At 52.7% G+C, this 24,879-nt stretch overlaps 1 protein-coding gene across 1 annotated transcript; it reads left to right on the top strand.

Moving 5' to 3' along the window:
- The first annotated feature begins 9,146 nt into the window (after positions 1-9,146).
- On the top strand, positions 9,147-19,232 carry ADAMTSL4 (ADAMTS like 4). Its single transcript, XM_081120993.1, is given in 19 exon segments — positions 9,147-9,274; positions 11,116-11,181; positions 11,184-11,217; positions 11,438-11,495; positions 11,776-12,131; positions 12,326-12,995; positions 13,235-13,337; positions 14,085-14,221; positions 14,533-14,737; positions 14,958-15,130; positions 15,262-15,373; positions 15,477-15,662; positions 15,823-15,952; positions 16,294-16,498; positions 16,815-16,991; positions 17,293-17,499; positions 17,609-17,788; positions 18,063-18,207; positions 18,362-19,232. Coding segments are annotated over 19 exon segments (3,327 nt in total). The 5' UTR covers positions 9,147-9,228; the 3' UTR covers positions 18,499-19,232.
- The last annotated feature ends 5,647 nt before the right edge of the window (positions 19,233-24,879 follow it).

Below are 24,879 nucleotides of genomic sequence, written 5' to 3'. Positions count from 1 at the left end.
CCCACCCCCTACTGAAGACAGAGCCCAAAACCAGGAAATGTGCTCTGACCAGGAATCGAACCAGTGACCTCTTGGTGCACGGGTCAACGCTCAACCACCTGCCACACTGGCCAGGCCCCACTGTTGAGTTTAGGCGTGCCCTGTGCACTTCCAGAGCACGCCGAGCCAAGGGCCCATCTGGGCCCATCTGGGGATAGGACACGAAGAGAAGCCGGTTGGAGTGGTAGCCAAAGCCAGGCTAGGGAAGCTGGGGAGCTTGAACAGGAGGCCTCTGAGCCAGGACCAACACACTTCTCAGCCCCAGAAAGAGCACTCGTCACGTTAGAGCCCCAGAAATCCCACTGGGGCCAGTGGTGACAGCCAGAATCAGGCGTTTTTGCATGTGTGGGCAATGACCCTGGCCTGTGATTACCTCCTGCCTCAACCTGCACCTCCACCACATGCCTCACCCTCCTCTGCCTGACTTCAGCCCTAGGCATGTGTGGTCTTTCCCCTTGCCTGGAACAAGGTGCCTGCTGGGCTGATGCAAGTCTTTCCCTCACCTTTAGCCACTCTGGGAGCTTGCTGACCCCATAAACTAAACATTCCCTTCTCAGTCTGTGTGCCCAGTTCACTTGGGCCAATGGCTCAGTGAACATTCCTAAGCATTTTGCTAGTCTCCCCTCATGGTATGCGCCACGTAAGCAGTGACTGAAAGGTTATCAGGTAGCCCCAATGCCAGGTCCTGCGGGGAAACTCAGAAGGGCAAGGCGAGGCCCTGCTCTTAGGAATGTATAATCTAGTTACTGAAACTTAATAGCATGAGGATGCAGCCTGCCTACAATCCCACCGTGCCACCAGCTGGTGGGTTACTGTGCTGAATGCCACCTCGGGGGCAGAGGTCATGCTGGGCCAGCTTAGATTCTTGTAAGAGGTGGCACTGAGCTGACCTGGAAGGATGAGTAGGATATGAGGGAACGGAAAAAGGGCAGAAGGCATTCCGTGGCTGCCATGGCCAAAGTGTCACGTATTTTGTATTGACCACTGTCACTGATCCACGTAGGAGGTGATAGCTTAGTCAGGTGGTGGCCACAGAATGAATGAGGGCACATTACTATGTGAAGGACAGGATATCTTTGGGCTAAGAGGACTGGACTTCATGTCTATGATACAATCCGGGATTTAATTCTGGGTTCCCAGAAATTGTCACCTGTAAAATGAAGGGGCTGGCCAAAATGACCTCTAAAGTTCCATACAGTTCTGAAATGAGGAGAGAAAGGGGGAAAAATGACTCCAGGACTCTGAAGAACAGTCCCAACAAGAGGAGGTGAGAAGTCAGGAGAGGAAGTGGATTTGGGGAGAAGACTTCAGTTTTAAATAAACTGAGTAGTCCGTCATGAGCCTTCCCTCGACTGGGTTCTTAGTCTTGCCAGGGCTCTACTGCTTCCCTCTTCCCAGGGATCGAGGATCGAGACCCTGGTTACATCAGGGCCAGAACATGAAAGGGACCTGCCTTTGCTCCAGGAGCTTTGCCTGCCCCTCCCTCAGGGAATAATTACCTTTCATCATCACCTACACAAAATCTAAGTGTGTCCTCAGGTTAGGCAGGTGAGGTAGGAATCCCCTAAACTGATGTTTCCATTGCCCCAGGGGGAGGGGCTCTTGAAACAGAAATCAGGCTGTTACTGAGAAATAAATTGAAGTGTGCTTCCTGCATACTTGTGTCCCAGGACCCAAATTAGTTCCTGGTTCACTGGCAAACTCCCAAGAACTGGTTTAGACCAGAGGGCCTCAAACCCGGGTGGGCATAGAACCCCTGTGGAGCTCAGTAATAAGATCACCCAGACCAGGAACCAGGCACCTGTATTTATATAATCCCCCGCAGGTAACTGTCAGGCACACCTACGTGAGAGACTCCCTGGCCCTAAGAGAGCTGCTGTGGCTGGTGGTTTGGGCAGGAGAGAGAGAAGCAGGTGGCCCTGGCAGGTGAGGGGCTCACTCAGAAAGAGACAGAGTTGGGGCTTGGAGGCTGGATGTTCCAATTTCAGAAGATAGGGAGGGGTAGGCATTGTAGGAAAGGAGGCCCTGGCTGGAGAGGTCAGCCTGTTTGGAGTGGATGAGGCAGGCTGCGGCCATAGGGCAAGGCTTTGAAGTCCAGGCTAGGAGCCGGGACCAGATCCTGAAGCTTCCTGAAGCAGGGAAGGCTGTGCGCACCTTTCTAGCACCAGGAGCAGACATAGCTCCTTCTCTATCCACTCAGGGCCCTTGAGGCCCCTGAGGTGAGCCTGGGCCTGTGGTCAGAGGGGCAAGCCCGTGCTACCTTCTGCCTCAACTCATAGTGCCTTCAGAGCATGCCCCAACTCTTCTATTTCTGACTTCAAGTCCTTGGTATGTACAAAATCTTCGCCTCTCCTTTGGCTGCCTTGCCAGCCTCTCTGGCCACAGTTTTGAGTTTTGTACCCTGATTCTTACCCTTTTATGTTTGCTTTTCTTAGGACTTCAGCACAATCTGTCAGGATTAACTTGACACCAAACTGGCTTTGGCTAGAACGTGCCTAGAAACTGGCTTCTGGGCATAAGAGCAAGAATCACAGAGGGAGAATGGCCCCTTCCTAGGGCAGCCCTGGGGTTAGAGTCCTCTGTCTCCAGTGACAACCCACTAGAGAAAGAAGCCTTTTTTTGGGTTAATCCTCACCCAAGGATATATTTTTTCCCCATTGATTTTGGGCATATTTTCTCCCATTGATTTTTAGAGACAGTGGAAGGGAGTGGGGGAGGGGGAAAGAGAGAAACATTAATGTGAGAGAGACACATCGATTGGTTGCCTCCTGCATGGGCCCCAACCGGGGCCGGAGATCGAACCTGCAACTCAGGTACGTGCCCTTGACCGGGAATCGAACCCACGACCCTTTGGTGCGCAAGCTGAGACTCTAACCAATGAGCAACACCAGCCAGGGCAAGAGGCCATTTCTTGAAGCTCAGGTGGTAGAAGTAACTTGCTGTGATTGTGGCCCGTGGAATCCAGCGCTCGCCTGAAGCTCCTGCTCTGCTCTGAAAGGGTCTCCTTCCCGCCCCCACAGTAGCGCCCCATCACCTCCAGAGCCTGCTACTCCGTGTGCTTCTGCCTTGCTCAGAGAAAGTTCTTAATTCACTTCTGGAATTAAGCGAGAGGGTAGCAACTGGGCCCATTTATCACATGGACCTTCATTCTCTTGTAGGAGCCTCTTCAGGGAGGGAAAAGGGGTTTCTGACACCCTCCTTCCTTGTGACAAAATGCACTGTTTCCTGCTCTTCATTTACATCTGCAGTTGATCTTGGAATTGGTCACAGTACTTTGTGTGGCCAGTACATTAAGTGCAATTCCAGACTCAAGAAGAAAACAACAGGTTGCTCTGTTTTCTCAGAATTCTTGGAGTCCTCAAGCCTGGTCCCCACCATGTCTTCCCAGAGCTTGTCTGTCCTCAGCAGCTGCTAAACCTGTGCCAGGCCACAGCACCTCACATTGTTGTTGTTAATTTTTATTTAGTGATTTGAGAGAGAGGAAGGGAGAGAAAGATTGATTTGCTGTTCCACTTATTTATGCATTCATTGGTTGATTCCTGTATGTGCCCTGACTGGAGATTGAACCCGAAACCTTGGTGTATCAGGGGGATGCTCCAACCAACTGAGCTACCCGGCCAGGGCCAGCAATTCACATTCTGGTCCAGGAACCCCAGGACACAAGGAGCCTGCCAAGCTGGGACAACGTCACAGAACTTGGACCTGCTGGTGCATCTGCTGCCAGACTCCTTAGGAAGACAGATTTTGCCCAAATGGCAACATTGCCTTTTCCCCTAATCCCTGGCACAGGTGCCGGGCCACTACACTCAACCTGCTGTGAGAACACATTAACGCTCCTTGTCACTGGCACCTCCCTGCTGAGCCTTGCTGGGCTCTAAGAACCTCTGAGATTGTGAACTCCGGGCATCGCAACGGGGCAGCTTTAAGTCTTCACACAATGCTGAGTCTTGATCTATGTGGCATATGAACTAAAAGTAAATTTGAACGTTGTTAATCATAACACTGGCTTCTATTTCTAGATGACCCCATGGCTTCCCCAGACACGCTTTCATTTTTATTTTGGTTTTTACCATAGCCTATGAAGTAGATAAGCTGGGTATGGCTCTCTCTAATCCTAAGGATGGGCCTGAGGAGAGGCTTGTGTCAGAGGGATGGGTCCTGGCTAGTTGTTCCTCATTCCCGGGATGGGTATCATTTTGTTAAATCTGTTATATCAGTTATGTCAAGACTATAACAGGAAAAATGTCATCTGAGGAATCTTCCTAATTTAGCAGACAATGAATATCCTCAAATATCCTGGATGCTTAACCCAGAAGCTCTAGTTCATGGCCATGTTTCCCAAACCCATATGTAAGAAGCTGTACACCTGGGTTCAAACCACTTAACATAGTTGTCAAAGTACTGATGATTTTGCAAACTTAATGGCTGCCAAGGTTATGTCTGATCAGTTCATTCAGTTCCATAAATGTTTACTGGGCACTTCCTGTTTTCAGGATGCCAGTGGACAGACACATGGCTCAGGGCAGCACCCAGGCGAAGTCTGGCCCCGCTGAGAGGCACTGGTAGGTTGAAATTTGGAAATTAAATCAAGAAGAATTCTGGCTTTGGGAGTTTCTGCCCAAATTAGGAGACCAAAACGTCCATCCACGACCTGGTCCCATCTTACCAGACAGGTAATATTCTGTTTCTTCATCATTTCATCATCCTTGAGCCAGCTCAGCCCTGATGGGCGAGACAACAACCAGAAAGTGCTGGAATGAGGCCAGAGCTGAGGCAGTGCTCACCATTTCTCACTCATGGGCTAATCTCCCAAGCATTTATTAAATGCCTACTACGTGCAAGGCGAGGTGGTGGATATAAAGCTAAACATGGCCAGGTGGGCCCCACCCTCTTGGCTCCTGGTGGAGAAGAGGTCACAATAGGCTAGTCCCAGAACTGGTGTGGGTGAGCTAACTGGGCCAAGGCAAAGCCAAATGGTCGGAAGAGTGTATCAGTGAAAGAAAACTGTGAAATAATGCGACAGGACACTGGGAATCAACGGCTCGAGACTGACCTGGAGTGTAGCAACTGGGAATAGAGTGGCTCTTCTGGAACAAAGGAGTTGAGCAAACCAGGATTCTGAGAGGCAGAAAGGCAAACACCAGGCTTTCTGAAAATGGTTGCCATGACCACAAACCAAAACCAGACAGTTTTACATTTCGTTTCTGGCCCCACCTGTACCCACTGGTATTAGCATCAGTATTTTCTTGGAATAGGGACAATGTTTACAACGTTAACATTAGTTTACAACGTTATTTAATTCGACACAAATACAACTTCCTTAGTTTACTACCAGAACAAATATATATTAAATGAACTCAGCTAAATTTCTCAAAAGGTATACAACATATATAGATAATAGCTTCTAATTGTGAGACTTAGGGCAAATTACTGAATTTCTCTTTGTGTTTTTGATTCCAAATCTGTTATGACGAAGACTGTACACAGAGTAGTGCTATATATATGTTAGCATTATTATTATTATTATTATTATTATTGAATCACTGTGCTAAGCTCACAGTCAGACGAATACTCAGCCTGTCCCTGCTCTTAGTCCTTTATCTGTCCTATCCCTAGAGATACTTTTGGGTGAATATCTACTTATTACATAAGCTTTTAAGAAGCTTTTTTTTGTCCTTGAGACAGTGTCCACAAATTTTATCTGGTATTTCACAAGTTGCTGAGGCATAGGAAATTCCTCTCTTTATACAATATTTTCAGACCACCAAGTCAGGAGAGGTGACAGCTGTAGTAAACCTTATGAGCTCTTTGGTCTGCAGCCACTTCTTAATGGAAAGGGCTATTTCTGATCTTCTGTTCAGGGCCGTTACAAATGTCAAAGGCAGACCTTTCCCATCCTCCCAGGCTCCCTTTCCCACTCTGCTGTCTTCAGTCCCACCTTCCTATCCTGTCCCTTGCCTCCATGTAGATGAGTGGATGCTGATGGGGTGTGACTGGAGAGCACTGACCTAAAATGCCTTCCTGTGTCCCTGTGAGCTGAGCCTTTTATCATCTTATTTGTACTCTGAGGTCTGAGCTCAGGGGCTTCCCGATCCAAGTTCGTGGCTATAAATATGCGTCCTGGTTAGGACTGTCATCAACAGTCTCTAGATAAACCACCCCTCCTGGGAGGAGTGCATTAACCTGTTATCTTTGCAAGCTCTTTAGGACTGAGACAGGATATTTTAAGGAGAGGCACAAACTTAAGGCCTGCAGAAAAACCTGTTATGTTTCATGGGGTGTACTTTGTGTCTTAAAATTTTGTTCTTGTTTCGGTGACTTTTCAATATTTTAAAACCAGGATATTTTATAACTTTTCTTGACAAACAAAAACAGGAAAACAGAAGCCCTAGCAACACTGTTCTGCATCCCCACAAGATCACAGGGGCATCAGGGGTCTCCAGCCAGCTTATCCACCTGCCCATGGACCTCTGAGCTTGGAAAAATTGGGCGAGCAGGCCTGAACACTTGGGACTCATTTGTCTGTTCTATAACATTCCAACTCAAATATTCCTTTTAACCCTACAAATACAAACACAAATGCACAATATGAAAAAATATGATACAAAGTAACATGGTTTTTATCTTAAAAGAATTTAGGTATTTATTGAGAAAACAAAATATGCATGTTAAACTTCATATAAGTATACAATATTGTTATAGTAAAAGCATTTTATATTCACTTCCCTCATCTCTTAGAGATAACTTTGCTTCTGTTGAGCTTAGTACTTACCACCCCATGGCTAGCTGTCTCCAACTAGACCCAGCTCCTTGAAGTCAGAGGTTGTCATCTCACTGTGTCCTCATCACCATGTGCTAAAGTTGCTCAAGAACATTAGATGGGGGTATCTGAGATCTGTTATTTTGTGGGGATGCAGAACAATGTTGTTAGGACTTCTATTTTTATGTCTATTTCTCAAGAGAAGTTATAAAATACACTGGTTGACAAGTCACTGAAAAAAACAAAAGCTTTAAAATACTGAATAGACCCTGGCCTTGGCCAGGTAGCTCAGCTGGTTAGAGCGCTGTCCTCATATGCCAAGGTTGTGAGTTCAATCCCTGGTCAGGGCAAATATAAGAATCAACCAATGAGTGCATAAATAAGTGGAACATCGCTCCCTCTCTAATTAATTAATTAAAAAGAAAATACTGAATAGACCCAAAATATACAACTGTCGCTCATGAGTATATGGCAAATAAAAAATTCTTAAATAGTAGTGACCATTTATTACTTACTCTGTGTCAGCCATTATGTAAATTTATTTAATTCTCACTCAAGGATATTTTTTCCATTGATTTTTTAGAGAGAGTGGAAGGGAGGGAGACAGAAACACCCATGTAAGAGAGACACATGGATTGGTTGCCTCCCACACATTCCCCGCCTGGGGATCAGCTGGAGGACCAACCTGCAACCAGGAATGGAACCCGCGACCCTTCAGTCAGTCCCTCGGCTGTCACTCTAACCACTGAGCAAAACTGGCCAGGGCACTATATTACACAGGTAACACTTGTGGTTAAAAATTCAAACAACAGCCTGGCGGCATGTGGCTCAGTGGTTGAGCATCAACGTAGGATCCAGGAGATAGGGTTCGAGTCCCGCTCAGGGTACATGCTGGGGTTTCGGGCTCGAGGCAGCAGATCAATGACTCTCACCATTGATGTTTCTATCTCTCCCTTCCTTTCTGCGAAATCAATAAAGATTTAAAAAAAAAAAATTCAAACAAAATAAACATATAGTCTAAAAAGTGAAAACCTGTTTTTTCCTCCCCAACCCTGTACCCCATCCCAGGTGTCACTGCATATTCCGAGTTTGGGGTGCATTATTCCGGATATGAATGGATACAGACATATTTCCAAGCCTATCATATATGTCAGATTAGCCCCATTTTACAGATGAGGAAACTGCAGTACAGAAAGGTTGAAGTGCTCATCCAAGACCGTAAGTACTGAAGCGAAGGTTCACACCCAGATCGCGACTCCTAAATCAGCGCCTTCCTCCCGCTACGCCCCATTTTACAGGTGAAGAAACCGAGGCTCATAGAGGTCCCTGGGCCGTCAGAACCGCATGGTGCACGGCCCCACTGGGGGCCCGCAAGGGCTAGCACGAGAGGCTGCGTGGAGGAGAGGGCCTTGCCCCACGCGTGTCTGGGGGCGCGCGGGGCCATCCCGCCCGGGTGCACGGCCCCCATGTGGGGCCCAAGCTGCGCGGGGACCGGCGCCGCTCTGGGCGCCCCTCTCGCAGCGCCCCCCCGGAGCCGGTCGGGAGGCGCGGGTCCTGCAGCCCCGAGTCCCGTCCTGCCCAGCGCAAGGGCCCAAGGACAGCGCCCGGGCGACCGCTGCCTCCAAACCGGCCGGGACCGCCCGCGCCTCGCCCCCGGAGCCGTCAGCGGGCTCCCCGGAGTGGGTGGCCCTGGAGAACAGGGTGGGGGGTGGGCCGCCCCACGTGGGGGCCGCCGAGGGGCGCGGACTGGGCGCGTGGCGGGCGTGGCGGGGGCGTGGCCGGGGCGGAGCCGCGGCCGGAGGCGGCAGTGGCCGGAGCCGGGCTCAGGGGCCGCCGTGGCCGCCGCGGAGCCAGGCTGCCTCGAGAGAGCTCCCGGGCGCAGAGGGTTAACGGGCCTCCGGGGCCGCGCAGAGCAGGTACCGACCCTCCCTGGGATCCCCGGCCCCGGCGCCCTCTCTCCCGGGTCCCGTTAGGCCACCCGCCCCGCGCCGCCCCCGCTCCCCGCGACCCGAGTTCGCGCCCCAGCCACGACCCTGGCCCCAGCTCTTCTAGCCTCTGAAGATCCTCCAGTCCCTGAGGTCAGATTCCGGGGGAGGGGGCTCTGATCCCGTGGAACTCTGTCCCGGTCGCCCGGGAGAAGAACCAGCCAGAATTCCTACTAAGTCACATAGTAAAGTTGGAAAACATACCCAGGACCTCCTCGCACGCGCCAGCACCTCCTGCCCTCCCCCTGTGCCCCCCCAGTCGCTCCGAGAGTTGGGGGACAGGGGCGCTGAGAGGGATGCAAGCGGCGCCCCTGATCCAGCCCAGCCTGCTGACTAGAAGGAAGGACACCTGTTGGGTGGTCCTCCAGGACCCAGGAATGGAGGGCACAGTGAGGACCAAGGAGCTCTACCCAGGACAGGGACTCTCCTTGCCAGCCCTGAAACATGTTGTCCAGCCCTCTTCCCCCGCAGCACCACCCGTTTCCCAGAGGTGGGTCCCTCTGGGGGTAAAAGGATTAGCCCTGCCCAGGTCTCTCGCCTCTTTGATCTTCACTGGCCAGTGTGGAGGTGTGGCCAGGAGGAGCCCAGGTTTGTCCAGACCAGTGTCCAGCCTGGCACCGAAGTACCACTTCTGACCTCTCCTTCCCTCACCCTGGTCAGTGAGACCCACCAAATGAGGGACATGAAAATGGGTAAAAAGCACAAATGTGTGTCCTGTTTCTGCAGTGGAGGGGCCATCGGCCCCCTGCCCAGCTGCGCAGGGGGTTGGGGTGGGACTTTTCCAGAGAGGGAGCCAGGCCTGGCCAGGGCCCCAGGAGCTCACGTCACCCCCACCCTCCACCCCTCACTTCTCCAGGGAACTGCCAAAGCCAAACCCAGCTCATGACAGGATTATGTGTGCTGGGTAGACCCATGGAAAGAGACGGCAAGATACAGGCCTGGGGTAGCAGAGAGAAGCAGAGTCAGAGAGGGAGTGGAAAGGGGACCCCACAGCAGAGAAGGCACAGACGGTGACCGTCACCCTCATCTCTCCTTCCCTTCAACCTCAAGTAACTGAGTCAGGCAGAGAGTGGAAGGTTTGGGTGGAACTTTGGCCCTTCTCTGCAACCACTACCGCCCGCCCCCTCCATCAGGGTGGAGTCACTGACCTCAGTGGTCAGCAATGCCAGGGGAAGGAGCAGCCATCAGCAACCCCTTCCCCAGCCCCAAGCAGCTGGGTTGACCCTGCAGGTCAGGCTCAACCATTGTGATCCTGCCCTCAAATTTCCAAGTCCTGGGGTCTCAGAGAGAGAGTGGGGCTGAGTGTTGCTATCCCCAAGCACATTCCTGCCCTTCCCTCTGTCATTTTCCGGCCCCTGAGCTGGCCCACCTCGGCACTGGCTCCTTGGACTCCTTTCCCGGGTGCCTTTCAGATCCAACAGAAACATTTTTTTTTTCCTGGAAAGCATAACTAAGAGTGGGATGAAGCGTGGGGGTGGGAAGGGCTGGTATTGAGCAGGAAGGGACTGGAGGGCAATGGGGGAGCCATAGGAGAGTCAGGCTTTGAGTCAGGGGAGGGTTCCAAGCTCCACTTTCCTGACTGACCAAAGCTAGACTTTGGGGCGGACTTCTGCGCTCTTCAGAATGGCAGGCCTGTGATTGGGGAGTGACGGCAGCTATAGCTGCATCTCTCCTTCCCAGGTTCCTCCAGTCCATCACAGTCATGCCTGGAATAAGACCTCACTGAACCAATGCTGGACACTGACCCCTAAAGGGAGGTTAAGTCCAAGTGGAAAAATCACCTGCTTCTCTAGTGATTAAGCCATCAGCCCACTTAGTTTATCCCACTTAGTTTGAGGCAGGCAGACATGTGCCTGAGTGTTCCAGAAGGAGCTTAGCTAAGAAGGGAAGAAAAGACTGGGAGGCAGATAGGAAACAGAAAGCCCAAGGGGCTTCTTGTCAGCTCCCCAAGGGGGCGTCTGGCATGTCCTCACCCGAGCCTCTCTCCTCCTCACAGGACCTCCAGGAGGGCAGGAGTGGGAGCCAGATGAAGACCATTTTAAGAAAGATGGATGTGCCAGAGCTGGTTTAGAAACAGTTCCTAGCTGGGCTAGGGAGGAGCTAAGAAGTTCCTGCGGGGCTGAGGGGAGGAGGCTGAGTCTGAGCCCTCCACCCTCTAGCCTCAGCAGCTGGACAAGGGCAGCATGCCTTCTCCCACTCACCCTTAGGGTCAGAAAGGGATGGGCCAGCCTTCCTCCACCCCTCCATCCTCATTTCGAGATGGCCTTCTGAGGAGTCATCACGCCCAACCCCAAGCTTTCTGGGGTAACCACCAAGCTTCTGTCCCTGCAGAGCGCTCCCCCTCCGCGTCCAGATGCCTGAGTAGTGTGTTTACTTCTGGTCCCCTCCTCCCTTGCCCCTTCAAGGAGGAGCGATGGAGAAGTGGGCGGGCAGGTAAGAGGTGGGCCGCCAGGGTGGAGGAATGGCACTGTCCCTGGAAGGGAGGGAAAGATGGTTACTGGGAGGGGCGGGGAGGGGGAAGTGATGAGTAACTTCTGCTTTCTGAGAAATTGGCATCAGGATGTGGGGAGCTTGCTGGGGGTGAGTGAGGGGCAGTGTCGCAAGACCAACTCTGGCCCCTGTCCAACACCCCCACTCTGTCTTCGGTTTGTAGGCCCCCGTTCGGTCTGATGCTGCTTCTGTCCCTCCCTCAGCTCTGCCTGGATCAGGAGGTGAGCCAGGGAGGGACCAGAAGCTGCGATCCTTTCATCTCCCCTGACCTCCCACCCACTTCTCCAGGTCATGCCTCCATTTCCCGCAGCCTCGGATGAGCCGTGGCCCCTTTCTCACACGTGGCCACCCCTGCCTCCCCTTCTCCCCAACTCCCTAACTCCTTGAATGTGACTTTGGGCTGGTAACAGCCTCCCTGAGCCTTGAGCATTGGACTAGAGCCTCTCTGTACTGTTCCCTCTAAAATCATTCTACTTTTGTTCGACCTTTTTGTCTATATAGGTGTTGTCTGGACACGCTCTTCAAACACCCTCTGAGGAAGGCCAGGGCCCTGAGGGCATCTGGGGTCCTTGGGACCAGTGGGCCTCTTGCTCCCAGCCATGTGGTGTGGGGGTGCAACGCAGGAGCCGTACATGTCAGCTCCCTACAGCTCAACTCCACCAGGGCCCACCCCTCCCATCCAGGCCCCCAAGACATCCAGAAACCTTGCTCCCCCGAAGTCAGGGCCCCAGACCCCAAAATCCCCGAGAAACTCTCCCCCTGTACAGGCCACAGCCTCGGGGAAGAGGTGGCCCACTTCGAGGTCCTGCTTCCCAGTTAGGGAGAGAGGAAGCCCAGGAGATTCAAGGAGCCAAGAGGTGAGGGGTGGGGCTTTGAGGGAAGGGGTGGGCTTTAGGCAAGGGGTGGGGCTTGGGGTAAAGGAAAGGGGAGGAAAGACTAGGGGCTTAAGGGGGTGGGGCACTTATCTCTGGTGCCAGGAAATAGAGGGATGAAGGAAGGCAGGGTAAGAGACAGCCAGAGCCATGACCCAATGTCTGCAACACCTTCTCAGGTCCCGGGTTCGAGACCCCATCAAGCCAGGAATGTTTGGTTATGGGAGAGTGCCCTTTGCTTTGCCACTCCATCGGAACCGCAGGCACCCCCAGAGACCACCCAGATCTCAGCTCTCCCAGACCTCAGAGCTTCTTCCATCCCTGACTCCAGGAGCAGAGCCATCCTCTGCAAACCACACCCCTCAAACTCAGTTTCCGCCTATGCAACTACCTGCTCACACCCCGTCTCCCCCTGCAGAACCCCCAGGCCCTGAGGCTGCTCTGACTGAGGTGCCTTCGAGAACCAGGCCCCATCCTAGAGCCCAAGCCTCTGGCACAGATCCCCCCTTGCCCACCCCCTCCCCAGGAGAAAGTGGCTCCTTCCACGTGTCCTCCCAGCCAAGAATGCCAAGTTCCCAGGGTTGGACCAGTCCCCGGGTAGCAGAGAGACGCCCTAAACCTTTCCTTTCTGTCCCTCGGGGCCGCGGCCAACAGAGCCGGGAGCACTGGAGACCTGGGGGGAATCTCCACAGGTCCCTCACAGAGTCTGCCCCTCACTACCCAGATGGCTGGTTGCCTCTGCTAAGGGCTGGCCCCCACTCCAGCTCCCAGTGGAGCCTCTTTGCTCCCAGTAGCCCTGTCCCAAGATGTTCTGGGGAGAGTGAGCAGCTGAGAGCCTGCATCCAAGCGGTGAGTTCTTCCTTGGACCCACACCCCCCCTCCATTACTGCTTCCCCGACCCTGTGTCTGGGTCCTCAGCCTGTCAGATCTGGACCTGAGGGAGAGGGGCCCTCCATTTGACCTCCTCAGGGTAACGGCCTTGGAGCCCCTCCATAGACTTGACTTCCTCCCTACTCCCCAAACCCAGCCCTGACCCACACCCCCATTTTCCTCCCCAGCTTTGACTCCTCTGTATCCCCCCACCTCAGCCCTGCCCCCCTGAGCAGCCAGACCCCCGAGCCGTGCAGTGTGCAGCCTTTGACTCCCAGGAGTTCATGGGCCAGCTGTACCAGTGGGAACCCTTCACAGAAGGTGAGGTTTCTCACCCACCCCCTGGATGGGGGTAGGGGTGGGGTCTTAAGACTGGGGAGTGATGGAGCAGGAGACACCCAGCCTGTCTGTTTCTCCTCTGCAGGCCCTTGCATTTCTATTGTGTCATATTTTCTTTCTTATTCTCCAGGGCTGGGGTGAAGGAACAACACAGGCCTGGAAAGGGGAGAGGGTTTCAAAGGAGGTCAGATGGTAGTGGGTGGTCAGTAGAGGGGTCAGGCTGGGAGAGGATGTGTCCAGAGGTGCCCTTTGTCTGGTTTCCTCCGGGGAGAAGTCCATCCCAGGAGGTGAAGTAGACATGGCATGAGAGGGACACAGTGGGAGAGATCCTGTCCAGTAGTAACAGCAGGGTGGGCATGTACCACGGATCCTGGGTGGGGTTATATCACTAGCTCCCAAGTCACCATCCGCTCCATTTTAGGCCTGTGCCACTTGATACCAAGATAACCCCTCATGAGCTCTGAACTCCCATAATCAGAGGTTTCAAGTATTTCTCCTCTTTCACAACCCTGGTCTCAGTGACCTAAACTGACCTGACCCAAATTCTAAGTGACCCTCAAATGAACCTTTCAGAGCACAGAATTGTCATGTTCCTTCATCCACAGTGACCTAGGCAACCTCCAGATGTTCAGTAGCTGACATAAGCCAAGCCTTTGTCAGGGCCTGGGGCCTTTCCCAGTACCCTCCCACCTGGGACTCTGGCTAACCACCTCCTACCCTGTCTCTTAGTTCAGGGCTCCCAGCGCTGTGAACTGAACTGTCGTCCCCGTGGCTTCCGCTTCTATGTCCGACACACTGAAAAGGTCCAGGATGGGACCCTGTGTCAGCCCGGAGCCCTGGACATCTGTGTGGCCGGACGCTGTTTGGTGAGGGAGGATGGGGCGCGCGCGCACACACACACACACACACACACACAGTCTCCTCATTTATCATCACAACAAAACACCAGCCTGAGATGGAAAAGAGGACAGTCCTCACCTGCCAAGCCGGGCTCCCCTCAGGCACACCCAGGCTTCCCTGAGGCTGGCTGGGGACTGTGGGGCTGACAGAGAAACACATTCTCACTTGTGGTGCAAAGATCAAGATGCTCGGAGGGCTGAATGGTCCCAAGAGGACCAGGCTGAGGCGTAAGGTGTCTGGCTTCGAGTGGCCCCTGCCCCACTCCGCTCCCCTGCAGAGCCCTGGCTGTGATGGGATCCTCGGCTCCGGCAGGCGTCCAGATGGCTGTGGAGTCTGTGGGGGTGATGATTCTACCTGTCACCTCGTCTCGGGGAACCTCACTGACCGCGGGGGCCCTCTGGGCTATCAGAAGATCCTGTGGATTCCTGCTGGAGCCTCACAGCTCCAGATTGCCCAGTTCCGGCCTAGCTCCAACTACCTGGGTGAGTTCTCTGGTCTCCCCCAGTTTGGGGCTCCCTGGGCTCTATTCCTGCTCTCTTGGTTGTGGCCTCCACACCCCCATGCAGCATAGCAGACAAGCCCCAAGGGGAGGAAGAAGGAAGCCAAGAGATCACAGGGTATCTGGGGCGCTGAGTGGTTCAGGAAGTGGTGGGACCGGAGGACAGTGACTCACCTCATGTGTCCTGATCTCCCCCCACCCAGCACTTCGAGGCCCTGGGGGTCGGTCCATCATCAATGGAAACTGGGCTGTGGACCCCCCTGGGTCCTACACAGCCGGTGGGACTGTCTTCCAGTACAACCGTCCTCCTCGAGAGGAGGGCACGGGGGAGAGCCTGTCAGCTGAGGGCCCCACGACCCAGCCTGTGGATGTCTATGTGAGCTTGGGGCCTGGGGAAGCAGGGCTGCCAGGGAGGGGGCCTCCTCTGAGAGCAAAGATGGGGGGAAGGCGAGTGGTATGGGGCCTTTTCCACCCCAAACATTCATTATCTTCTCCTTTTCTCCCCAGATGATCTTTCAGGAGGAAAACCCAGGTGTTTTTTATCAGTATGTCATCTCTTCACCTCCTCCAAACCTTGAGAACCTGGCCCCAGAGCCCCGTGTCCCCCAACTCCAGCCTGGTAAGACTCTGATCCCTAGACCTAGGGGGGAGAAAGGATGAAAGGGAAGCTCCAAGGTAGTGGCAGCATCTGATTTGCCTACTCGGTGACTCTCCCCGCACAGAGATTTTGAGAATAGAGCCCCCACCTGCTTCAGCACCCCGTCCCACCCGGACCCCTGGCATCCTCCAGCGTCAGGTGCGGATCCCCCAGATGCCCGCCCCACCCCACCCCAGGACACCCCTGGGGTCTCCAACCGGATTCTGGAAACGAGCAGGACACTCTGAGTGCTCAGCATCCTGTGGAAAAGGTGAGATTTCACGCACCAGCCTGTATTACTGGCACCCAACCTGGCACTCCTGATTGCATACCCTGGATGGCGGGTCTGCACCTCTGTCCCAAATCTGGGAACCGACTGACACTAGACTACGAGCCATCCCAGCCCCTGGCTTCTCTCTCATCCCCTCCAGGTGTTTGGCGCCCCATCTTCCTCTGCATCTCTCGGGAGTCAGGAGAAGAACTGGATGAACGTAGCTGTGCTGTGGGCACCAGACCCCCAGTCTCCCTGGAACCCTGCCATGGCCCCCCATGTCCCCCATAGTGAGTATGACCCATAAAGAGGGTTACAGTCCTAGGAATACAACAGCTGCTCCAGGCAAACACATCCTTGCTGCCAAGAGTTCAGAAGGCTTTACCTGGACTTTGCGAGCAACACAAATCTCTTGGCGGCGGAGACAATGTTCGATTAGAAAGGCCGCCATTCCATCCCAGCAGCTTGAGCCCCGCAAGAGAACCCAGACTCCAAATGCTAAATATGTCCACTCCCCTTTGAGGGGTCCCCACCCCCAGTCTGTCTGCCCTCTCACCACACATGGCAGCCCCACACATCTTCTCTTTTGCCATCTGTGTCTGTCTCTTCCCCACCCTGCGCATAACCACAGCTGGGAGGCCGGTGAGTGGACGTCCTGCAGCCGCTCCTGTGGCCCCGGCACCCAGCACCGCCAGCTACGCTGCAGGCAGGAGTTTGGGGGGGGTGGCTCCTCAGTGCCTCCCGAGCGCTGTGGACATCTCCCCCGGCCCAACATCACCCAGCCCTGCCAGCTGCGCCTCTGTGGCCATTGGGAGGTTCGCTCTCCCTGGAGCCAGGTGAGTGGTACCAGATAAGCAGGCCCTCAGAGGGGGAGGACCTAAGGGAGTGGGCCCGAGTGAGCTAGAGCAGTGGTTTTCCAACTTATTTTTAACCAGCAGAAATGTTTTACAAACGAGATCTCATATGGAATCCCAATCTATAAGTCAGATAAGAGGCTGAACCTGGGGTGGGGCCCAGAGTCCCAGGCTCACCCCACAAAGCCATGTAACGGCTGAGCCAGGGATCAAAGGCAGATCCTTGTTCAAAAGCCACAGAGCTGGAGGCTGGTGAGGAAGCCTGGACCCAGCTCCTTGGATCCCCTCATCCCTGCAGTGCTCTGTGCGGTGTGGGCGTGGCCAGAGGAGCCGGCTGGTTCGATGCGTTGGAAACAATGGTGATGAAGTGAGCGAACGGGAGTGTGTGTCAGGCCCCCCTCGGCCCCCCAGCAGAGAGGCCTGTGACATGGGACCCTGTACTATGGCCTGGTTCCACAGCGACTGGAGCACCAAGGTGGGCCCCACACCCAGGACACCCTATTAGAGCCTTTCCAAAACAGTTCAATAAACATTTACTGAGCAAGCACCTAGTAGGTGCTAGACACTGCTGATGCTGGGAACACGGAGATAAGTGAGACAAACTTCCACCATGGTCCAGGGCAAAGGTTCCCTTTATCTGGCTGGTACCCCTGGGGCATTCCCTAACTCCCAGGATCTGGATCCAGGACACATTGATCCTCTCAGCCCCTACCTCTTTCCCCCTTCATCACCAACAGCCCCTCTCACACAGCTCCCTCTGCTCTGCTTCTCCATAGTGCTCAGCCGAGTGTGGGACGGGAATCCAGCGACGTTCTGTGGTCTGCCTTGGGAGTGGGGAGGCCCGTGGGGCAGGCCAGGAGGAAGCAGGAACAGGAGCCAGTGAGCAGAGCTGTGCCGTGGGAAGCCGCCCCCCTGACATGCGTGCCTGCAGCTTGGGGCCCTGTGAGATGACATGGTGCTGGTACACGGGGCCCTGGGCTGAGGTGAGCTGGGTGCCTGGGAGGGGTGCCTGTCACTGGGTTCCCTGTGGGCAGCTGGGTGTGATCCTTGCCTTCCCTTCTCCTTGCACACCCGATGCTTCCTCTCCATCAGTGCTCCTCAGATTGTGGCTCTGGCACACAGCGTAGAGATGTCATCTGCGTGTCCAAACTGGGGACTGAGTTCAACGTGACTTCTCCTAGCAACTGTTCCCACCTGCCCAGGCCCCCTGCCCTGCAGCCCTGTCAGGGACAGGACTGCCAGGACCGATGGTTTTCTACACCCTGGAGTCCGGTGAGTGCCATGCTTTGCTCAGTGTGGACTTCCAGTGAAGGGGAGGCCCCTCTCACTAAACCCCCCACCTGTGCCCCAGGTCAAGGCCAGCTCCGATTAACATTGTCCCATGTCCTGTACACCTGAAGGACAGGTGGGCCCACTCCTGGTGGGATGTCATAATGCTCCAGGGCAGTCCCTCTCACACACGCCTTTCAGAGGAGGAGGAGGCCTGGGGTTCAGGAGGAGCCTGGAGCACACCAAAGGTTTGATTTGGTAGCCGGGGTCTCCCCAGTGTTCTCGCTCCTGCCAGGGTGGCGTGCAGACAAGGGAGGTTCAGTGCCTGACTGCCAACCAGACCCTCAGCAGCCGATGCCCTCTTCATCTGCGGCCCTCCAAGAAACGACCCTGCAACAGCCAACCCTGCAGCCAGCGCCCTGGTAAATAGCCCCCTCCCCGCACCTCCAAGTAGAATGGAGTTAGCAGAAGTGTGGGTGGAAATGAGAAAGCACCAGTGGGAGAGGGCAACACTCCTCCAGAGGGATGGATCTTGGTGACGACTATCTTGTGCCCACTGGCCTCCCCTGTCCGCAGATGATCAGTGCAAGGACAGCTCTCCACATTGCCCCCTGGTGGTGCAGGCCCGGCTCTGCGTCTATCCCTACTACACAGCCACCTGTTGCCGCTCTTGTGCCCATGTCCTGGAGCGGTCTCCCCCAGAGCCCGCCTGAAATGTGTCCAGGAGACCCTCTCCTCATGGTTTTTCATGCCACCATCAGTCACCCATCAATCAGCTCGCTTTGTACCCACTGGCTCTCCAGCTTGTCCTAGTCTCACCAGGGATGTCCCCCCGGGGTGGTTGAAGGTGGCAAGATGACTGACAGTGACTATCAAGATGTGTTGGTGCTGTGATGGTGTATGTGCACTTATGTCCCCAAATGTGTATCTGGGCCTGCATAGGTGTGAGGGTGTGTGCACTCATAAGTGTGTATCGCTTCTCACAAGGAAGTTAGACTGAGAAGGAAGGGGGAGGGGATGATGCCTGTTTCCCTGAGACTTTTCTAGGCAGAGAGGAAAGCAAGTTTGCAGCTCCTTAGTAATCTGAGCTGCTTAGTGACTGCCCCCCCCATCAATTCCAACTTTGTGCCCTAAATCTCAGTTCTCATGGTCAGGCCTCACTCTCCTAAACTGCCCTTTTGTCCTCACACCCCTTCTTTTCTTACCTAGTCTCTCTTTCCCTACCTCTCATAATTCATTAGCTAGGGGTGGGGGTCAGCTACTGCCAAGCCTGCCTTACCCCAGGAAGAGAGACTAACTTCCCAGAACAGGGACCAGCTGGGCAGAGAATGGAGCGAGAAAGGTTAGAATAAGGCAGCCTGGCCCCTACTCCCACTCCCCACCTCCTGAAATGGCCCCATCCCAGAACTAATTTATTTTTTATTAAAGAGGATTATGACAAATGAGAAACAGGTTCTTTATTGTCTTCACGGAAACCCAACCCAACGATACCGGCCACCTACACAAGCAGTGTACAGTCAAAGCGAAAGGCAGGCGAGAAGGGGAAACAACACTCAGAGCCCAGGTGGAGAGAATCTGGGTCCAAAATGGCTACTGTGTGAGCCCCAATCACCTGAGCTCAGCAGCCTGGGTCCTGGAGGTAGCATCTTGGCAGGCCATAGGCCCTGCAGGTTGGTCATTGACCACTAGAGGTCACCACTTCGCCCAGTTTAGGTATGGAGTTGGGAGCCTGGGTCCAGAGCTGAGGGAAAAACTGCCTGGTCTCTTGTGGGTTTCTTGGTAGGCTGGGTCTTTCTAAAAAATCTCTTGGAATCTAATAGCATTTCTTTCCATTTGGGGCTGAGCTGAAATGGCAGCCGGCTTTTCAAGGGTCTTTCTTCCTGTTCTCTTTCTTTGGCCCCGCCTTCCTGCCTCCCCCATCCTTTGCTATTATTCATTTCCCTATTAAGCTGTTGGTTTATTGCTTTTCATAGGGTGGGGGGAGGGAGAAGTGATTTCCGTCCCCCATTCCCTCAGCAGAAATGGCTGGAGGGGGTGGAGCCTAGCCTGGCTCTAGGCAGTACTGGATGTCCTGCCAAAGACACATTCTTCAGAGATGGCTCACCCTAGTCTCCTGCCTCCTGCCTCCCCTGCCCATTTCATCTCTCAAGGTAAATAGCTTGCTGGAGGTGGTGTGAGAGCAGGCAACCTTTTCCATAACAGATTCTCTCCCTGACCCCGACCAATATGAGAGCCAAGCCCAGGTCTGCACTTCTGGAAGCCAGGCTTCCCAGGGGTCCCTGTGCCTAGGAAGGGGTCATTGCTACAGAATCAGGCCCCTCTCCCCATTGGAAGCATCCTTCCCCACCCACCCACCCCTCTCTGCACCTCCACAAAGCTGGCTGAGGAAGACCATTAATAAAGGCCTGCAGAAACAATTGAACTCAGTGACCATTTCCTGAGCACACCCAGACCCTGTGAAGGCCAAGGCTTGTCTTGTGGCTGCTGCTGTACACCACACTGTTGCCTTTGGACTTAGGCTATCTCTGGGCTGGAAGACTTTGGACTATGCCTTGAGAGTGGGTGAGGAAGGAGGCAAAAGGGAAGGGAGGGAAAGGAAAATATAACTTGACTTTAGCCCAGGGAAAGGAGTGAGTGAGGAATGGGAGCAGGAGGAAACCCCAGCCTCGATGGCTCTGCTCAGACTAAACAGTAACACTAAGGAGATGTGTTCCTCTCCCTGGTGAACCTGAAAGGGGATCAGAGATGTGGGGCGCCAGGGAAGTGAGACTGGAGCCAGCCCAGTAGATACCGAATGCGCAGTCCTTAGAGGAGGGAGGGGTGGTGGTGAGTAGCTGGGGCCCTCCCAGCGATTCCTGGAAGCTGCAGGCTGGGCGGCTGGCTGGGCGGCGGGGCGGCGGCTCCAGCTCAGCTGACTTCCCCGAAGTTCCCCCTCCCTGGTAGGGCCTCTCAAGGCTGTTGCTGGGCAGGTTAGGAGCTGGCCTGAGCGTGAGAACCAATCACAGGTGCAGAAGGCAGCCACATCCTCTCTCAAGGCTCCGGCGGCTCCGGTATCTCCTTTGAGCAGCGCCCGTAGGGCCTCCAGTCCCCGACGTCTCAGGAGCGGGCTCTCGTCCGAGGTTGCCCCTGCCCCCTCTCGTTTTAAAGCTAGGATTCTGTGAGGTCCCTAAGGATTCTTTCCTCTGGTCACTGAGGTCTGTATGGAGTCAGCGCGGAAGTTGTCAGGAAGGGGAACCTGACCCCAAGCAACTCCTTAGCGTAGTAGCGTGACCAGACACCTCACTGTTGACCTCTGAAGCCCTTTGGAAGGACTTGGGAGAGAGGAAGCTGCAACCCAAGCCCAGGGAGGTGTGGAGGGGCCTGAGGTGTGCACTGGGGGGAATTTAGGGAAGGACGCAGAGGAAGTGCACCCCTGAGAATTGAGGTGGTGGTGGGGTGGTGATAGGAACAATATTAATATGCACAAGAGAGATGAAGCATGTAAAAGGCCAGCAAATTCAGAGGGCTCATTTCTGAGTGTTTGCAAGAGGACTGGTTCTAGGTCGGTGTACTTAGGGGTGAGGTCTTCAGCTGGGTCAGAATTCTCCCCTCCCCCTCCCAGCTTCCCCAGGGTAATTACCTACCCAATTAAGTTGTGACCTTCAGACTAAATTTAGATCCTATACTTCCCCAACCCCTTAGGCCTCCCTGCAAGCAGGTGTCACAGCTGCCCTGCAAGCAAGTGCTCACAGCTGCAAGCTGGATCTGTGGACACTGGTGGTGGGTTTTTTTTGTCACTGTCACCTCCATTATCCAGATTCAACCTCTGTTAACTAGGTGTGAAGCAGAGCACAGGAACTGCTGCTGGCCTAGGGCATGAGTGTCTCAGCAGGAATTCACCTCAGGAGGCTGGGGGACTGTGAACTATGGTTGGAGCATCTAGATAGACCTTGAGGGTTGTGGGAAAGCAAAGAGAGTGAGAAGCAAACACAAGGAGAAGCGCCCCTTCAGATTCTCTCCAACCAGATCCTTTTATTTCTTGCTTTCCCCTTCTCCCCAGTTTTAGAGAGAGAGAGAGAGAACTTCATTTTAATTTAACCTCTCCCACTGGAATAAACAAATCAGGGAGACTCTCGAACCACGGAGTATCCTGCTAGACTAGACAGAACTGCAGTTTGGGGCTGTGTGGTGGGGGTTCCCACTCTTTCTCCTATGAACATTCCTCAATTCCACCATCTCTGGTGCTGGGAGTCCGGTGGGGAGGTTAGCACAGAGGGGGTTTATTTGTCACAGGCAGGTGATGAAGAGGTGTCAGCTTTAAAGGGTGAGAGGCACCTTTACAGGAAGTAGAAAGCCTCAGGAAAGTACCTAACTCTAAGTTTGTCAACAAGAGTGGTTTTGTGTTAACCTTAAACTAGACAGCATACATCATGAATATAACTTTGGGCTCCTTGACCCAGAAGACTGGGTAAAACTCTAGAGGAGGGTGTTTCAGGGCTGAGGTCTGAAGGTAGAAAGGACCGGAGGAGGAGAGTACAAGACTAGTCCAAATAAGACATGCATGAGCCATGGCCAGATCTTAGGGAAGCAGTCAGCCACATCAGCTGAAGGGGAAGTGCAGCGATAGCTAGGAGTCAGAACAGCATTTCCTCAGCGCCAGAGGAGCCTGGGAAAGAACCTCCGTATTACAGAAGAGATGGGTTCCACTTTGGGAAGGTCCCAGGTGGGGGTTAGAATGTGTGTGTTGTACTCTCTGAGCCTTGAGTGGATCTCTTGACGACACAGCTCCACGGAACTTTGAATGGAGAAGAAACAGCTGGGGAAAAAGTGTGGAGTAACTAATAAAAAGCAGACTGTGTCCCTGGGACCCCTAGGCTAAACGGGAAGGTGGCAAAGGCCCTACCCTGGACGGGAAGGGCAGTTTACCTGCCCCTGGAACCAGAGTACCCCCCTTCTTTCATCCCCTCCTTTGATTCTTGGTTGCTTGCTTCTTTCATCACACTGTAAGGCTCCTTTTTAGCTCTGGTAGAGGAGTGGGCAACCATTTTCTCTAAAGGACGCTGAGTAAATATTTTTGGCTTTGCAGGCCACAGAGTCTTTGCTGAAACTCACCTTTCCTGTTAAAGCGCAGAAGCAGCCCAGGTCAATATGTAAACAAATGGGCATGGTGACTGTGTTCCAATCAACTTTTTGACACTGAAATTTTAGTTTCATATAATTTTAACCTGTCACACAATATTTTTTTCAACTATTTTATATGCAAAAACCTTTCTTAGCTTTTGGGCTGGACAAAAATGGGTGCTAGGGCAAATTTGGCAGGCAGGTAGTAAGAGACCTGGGATTTCCATCTGGCTGAACTGCTCTGTCCCACCACAGAAAGTCCTGTTTGTGGACTTCAAAATACAGCTGTAAACCTTTTAATTCAGCCTCCTACCTACTGATGTCTGCTTAGTGGCTTCTCCCAGGGAATTCAATGACTTGGAAATGGCTAATAGAGGAAAGCGGCACACTGTGCTGCAAGAATTTTTAAAACATGCAATACCTATTTAGTCGGGCACTGACCTCTTTTCCTTAGATTGTCAGATAAAACAGTGACAACAGCCAGCACAAGAATAGCCATCCGGAGTGAATGAATCAAAGTGATTCCTATTTTTCGGGGGTCAGATCCGCAGAAAATATTTTGGTGTGCGGCAGAATTTTAATAATTAGTTTACGTGTGCCATGAGATGAGAAAGGTTGAAAATTGCCAGACTTAAGGTTTATTTCTCAAAATTCCTTAGGTTTGTATAGTACTTTAAGGTAAAGCATTTGTCTATATTATCTTTAAATCTTCACAATACTGAGAAAGACAAAACCAGTTTACAGGGGAGAAAATGAAGGCCTGAGATCTGGTCTAGTCTTTTCACTTTTTAAATTGGGGAAACTTTCCTTTTGCCCCTTTAGGTCTTCTGGCCGATTGAATAATTAAAATGCCATGCAGCAGGTTAACAAGAGAAAATCAAGTTTTTATAACATGTGCATGGGGAATTCACATAAGCACAACTATTCCAAAGACAGTGCGGTGAAATGAGGTATATGTGTCATTTTAGACTAAGGAGGGGGAGGTAGGAGAGGGTGACCAGTTTTGCCACCCCAACATATGACTTTTGGGATATTGATTCTAAGCTGGTTTTTAAGAAACAGATTCGACAAAAACGTTTCCCTTCCCCCAAATTTTGGACATTATGAACACCCTCAATAAATTTTGGACATTCCTCCTGTTAATCTGTCTGTTAATTGGATTATAAACCTAGCCAGAATTTAGAAAGATGGGAGGAAAATTATTTCTCACTTCCTCACATAGGCAATTCACATGTAGATAAGAAAAAAGCAAACATTTGGTAAACAAATTCTTGCAGGGCCACCAAGAAACAATGGGACACAAAGGGGAATTTAACGAACAGATTTTTGCTGGGATCCTCCCAGTTTGCCATACTTAATTCCTAATTCATCAGTCCTTAAGTGATGCCAGGGTTCCCTTCCTGAAGCTGGGTTTTTTATCTGAATCTCTTTAGGCAGGTAAGGGAGAGGTAAAAAAAAACAAAACACAACACACTTCCTGAGTTTGTTGGGCTGTTTTCAGCTCAAACTAATCTGCATGTGAGTTTGGCACATCTTGGGGAGACTAGCTCCAGAACCCCACAAAATTTTACCTCATTCCTTTGTTCTCTTGTTTTCACTCACACAGAGCATCCTTTATAAAAACATGCAGTAATTTGGGCCGCAGTGATCCAGAACTTGAATGGTTTTAAGTGTTTTTGTTGTTTTCAAATGTCTTTCATGACTTTTTAGCATCTTAGGAGAAAAATCCTGTCTAAATTTTATTTTTCAACCCAAAGTTGCAAGGAATTAAAATCGTTTCAAATGTATTCAGTATTTGGGTCCAAGGAAATAATAAAACAAATATACTTGGTCTTTGTTTAAGGTACACTGTAATGCAAACATAGGCTTATGTATTACAAATTGAGTCACTGGTGTTTTTTTCCCTAGGACAAAGTTTATCACTCAAAGTTGTCTGTTAATACTTTCTGCACTTAAAAGAAGTGCAAATAAAAAATAAATAAAAGCAGTGCAGC

This window comes from Miniopterus schreibersii (genome assembly GCF_964146895.1).
Source record: "Miniopterus schreibersii genome assembly, chromosome: 19".
Taxonomy (NCBI): Eukaryota; Metazoa; Chordata; class Mammalia; order Chiroptera; family Miniopteridae; genus Miniopterus; species Miniopterus schreibersii.
Note: the sequence above shows the minus strand (reverse complement) of the source record. Positions and strands in the feature narration are given on the sequence as shown.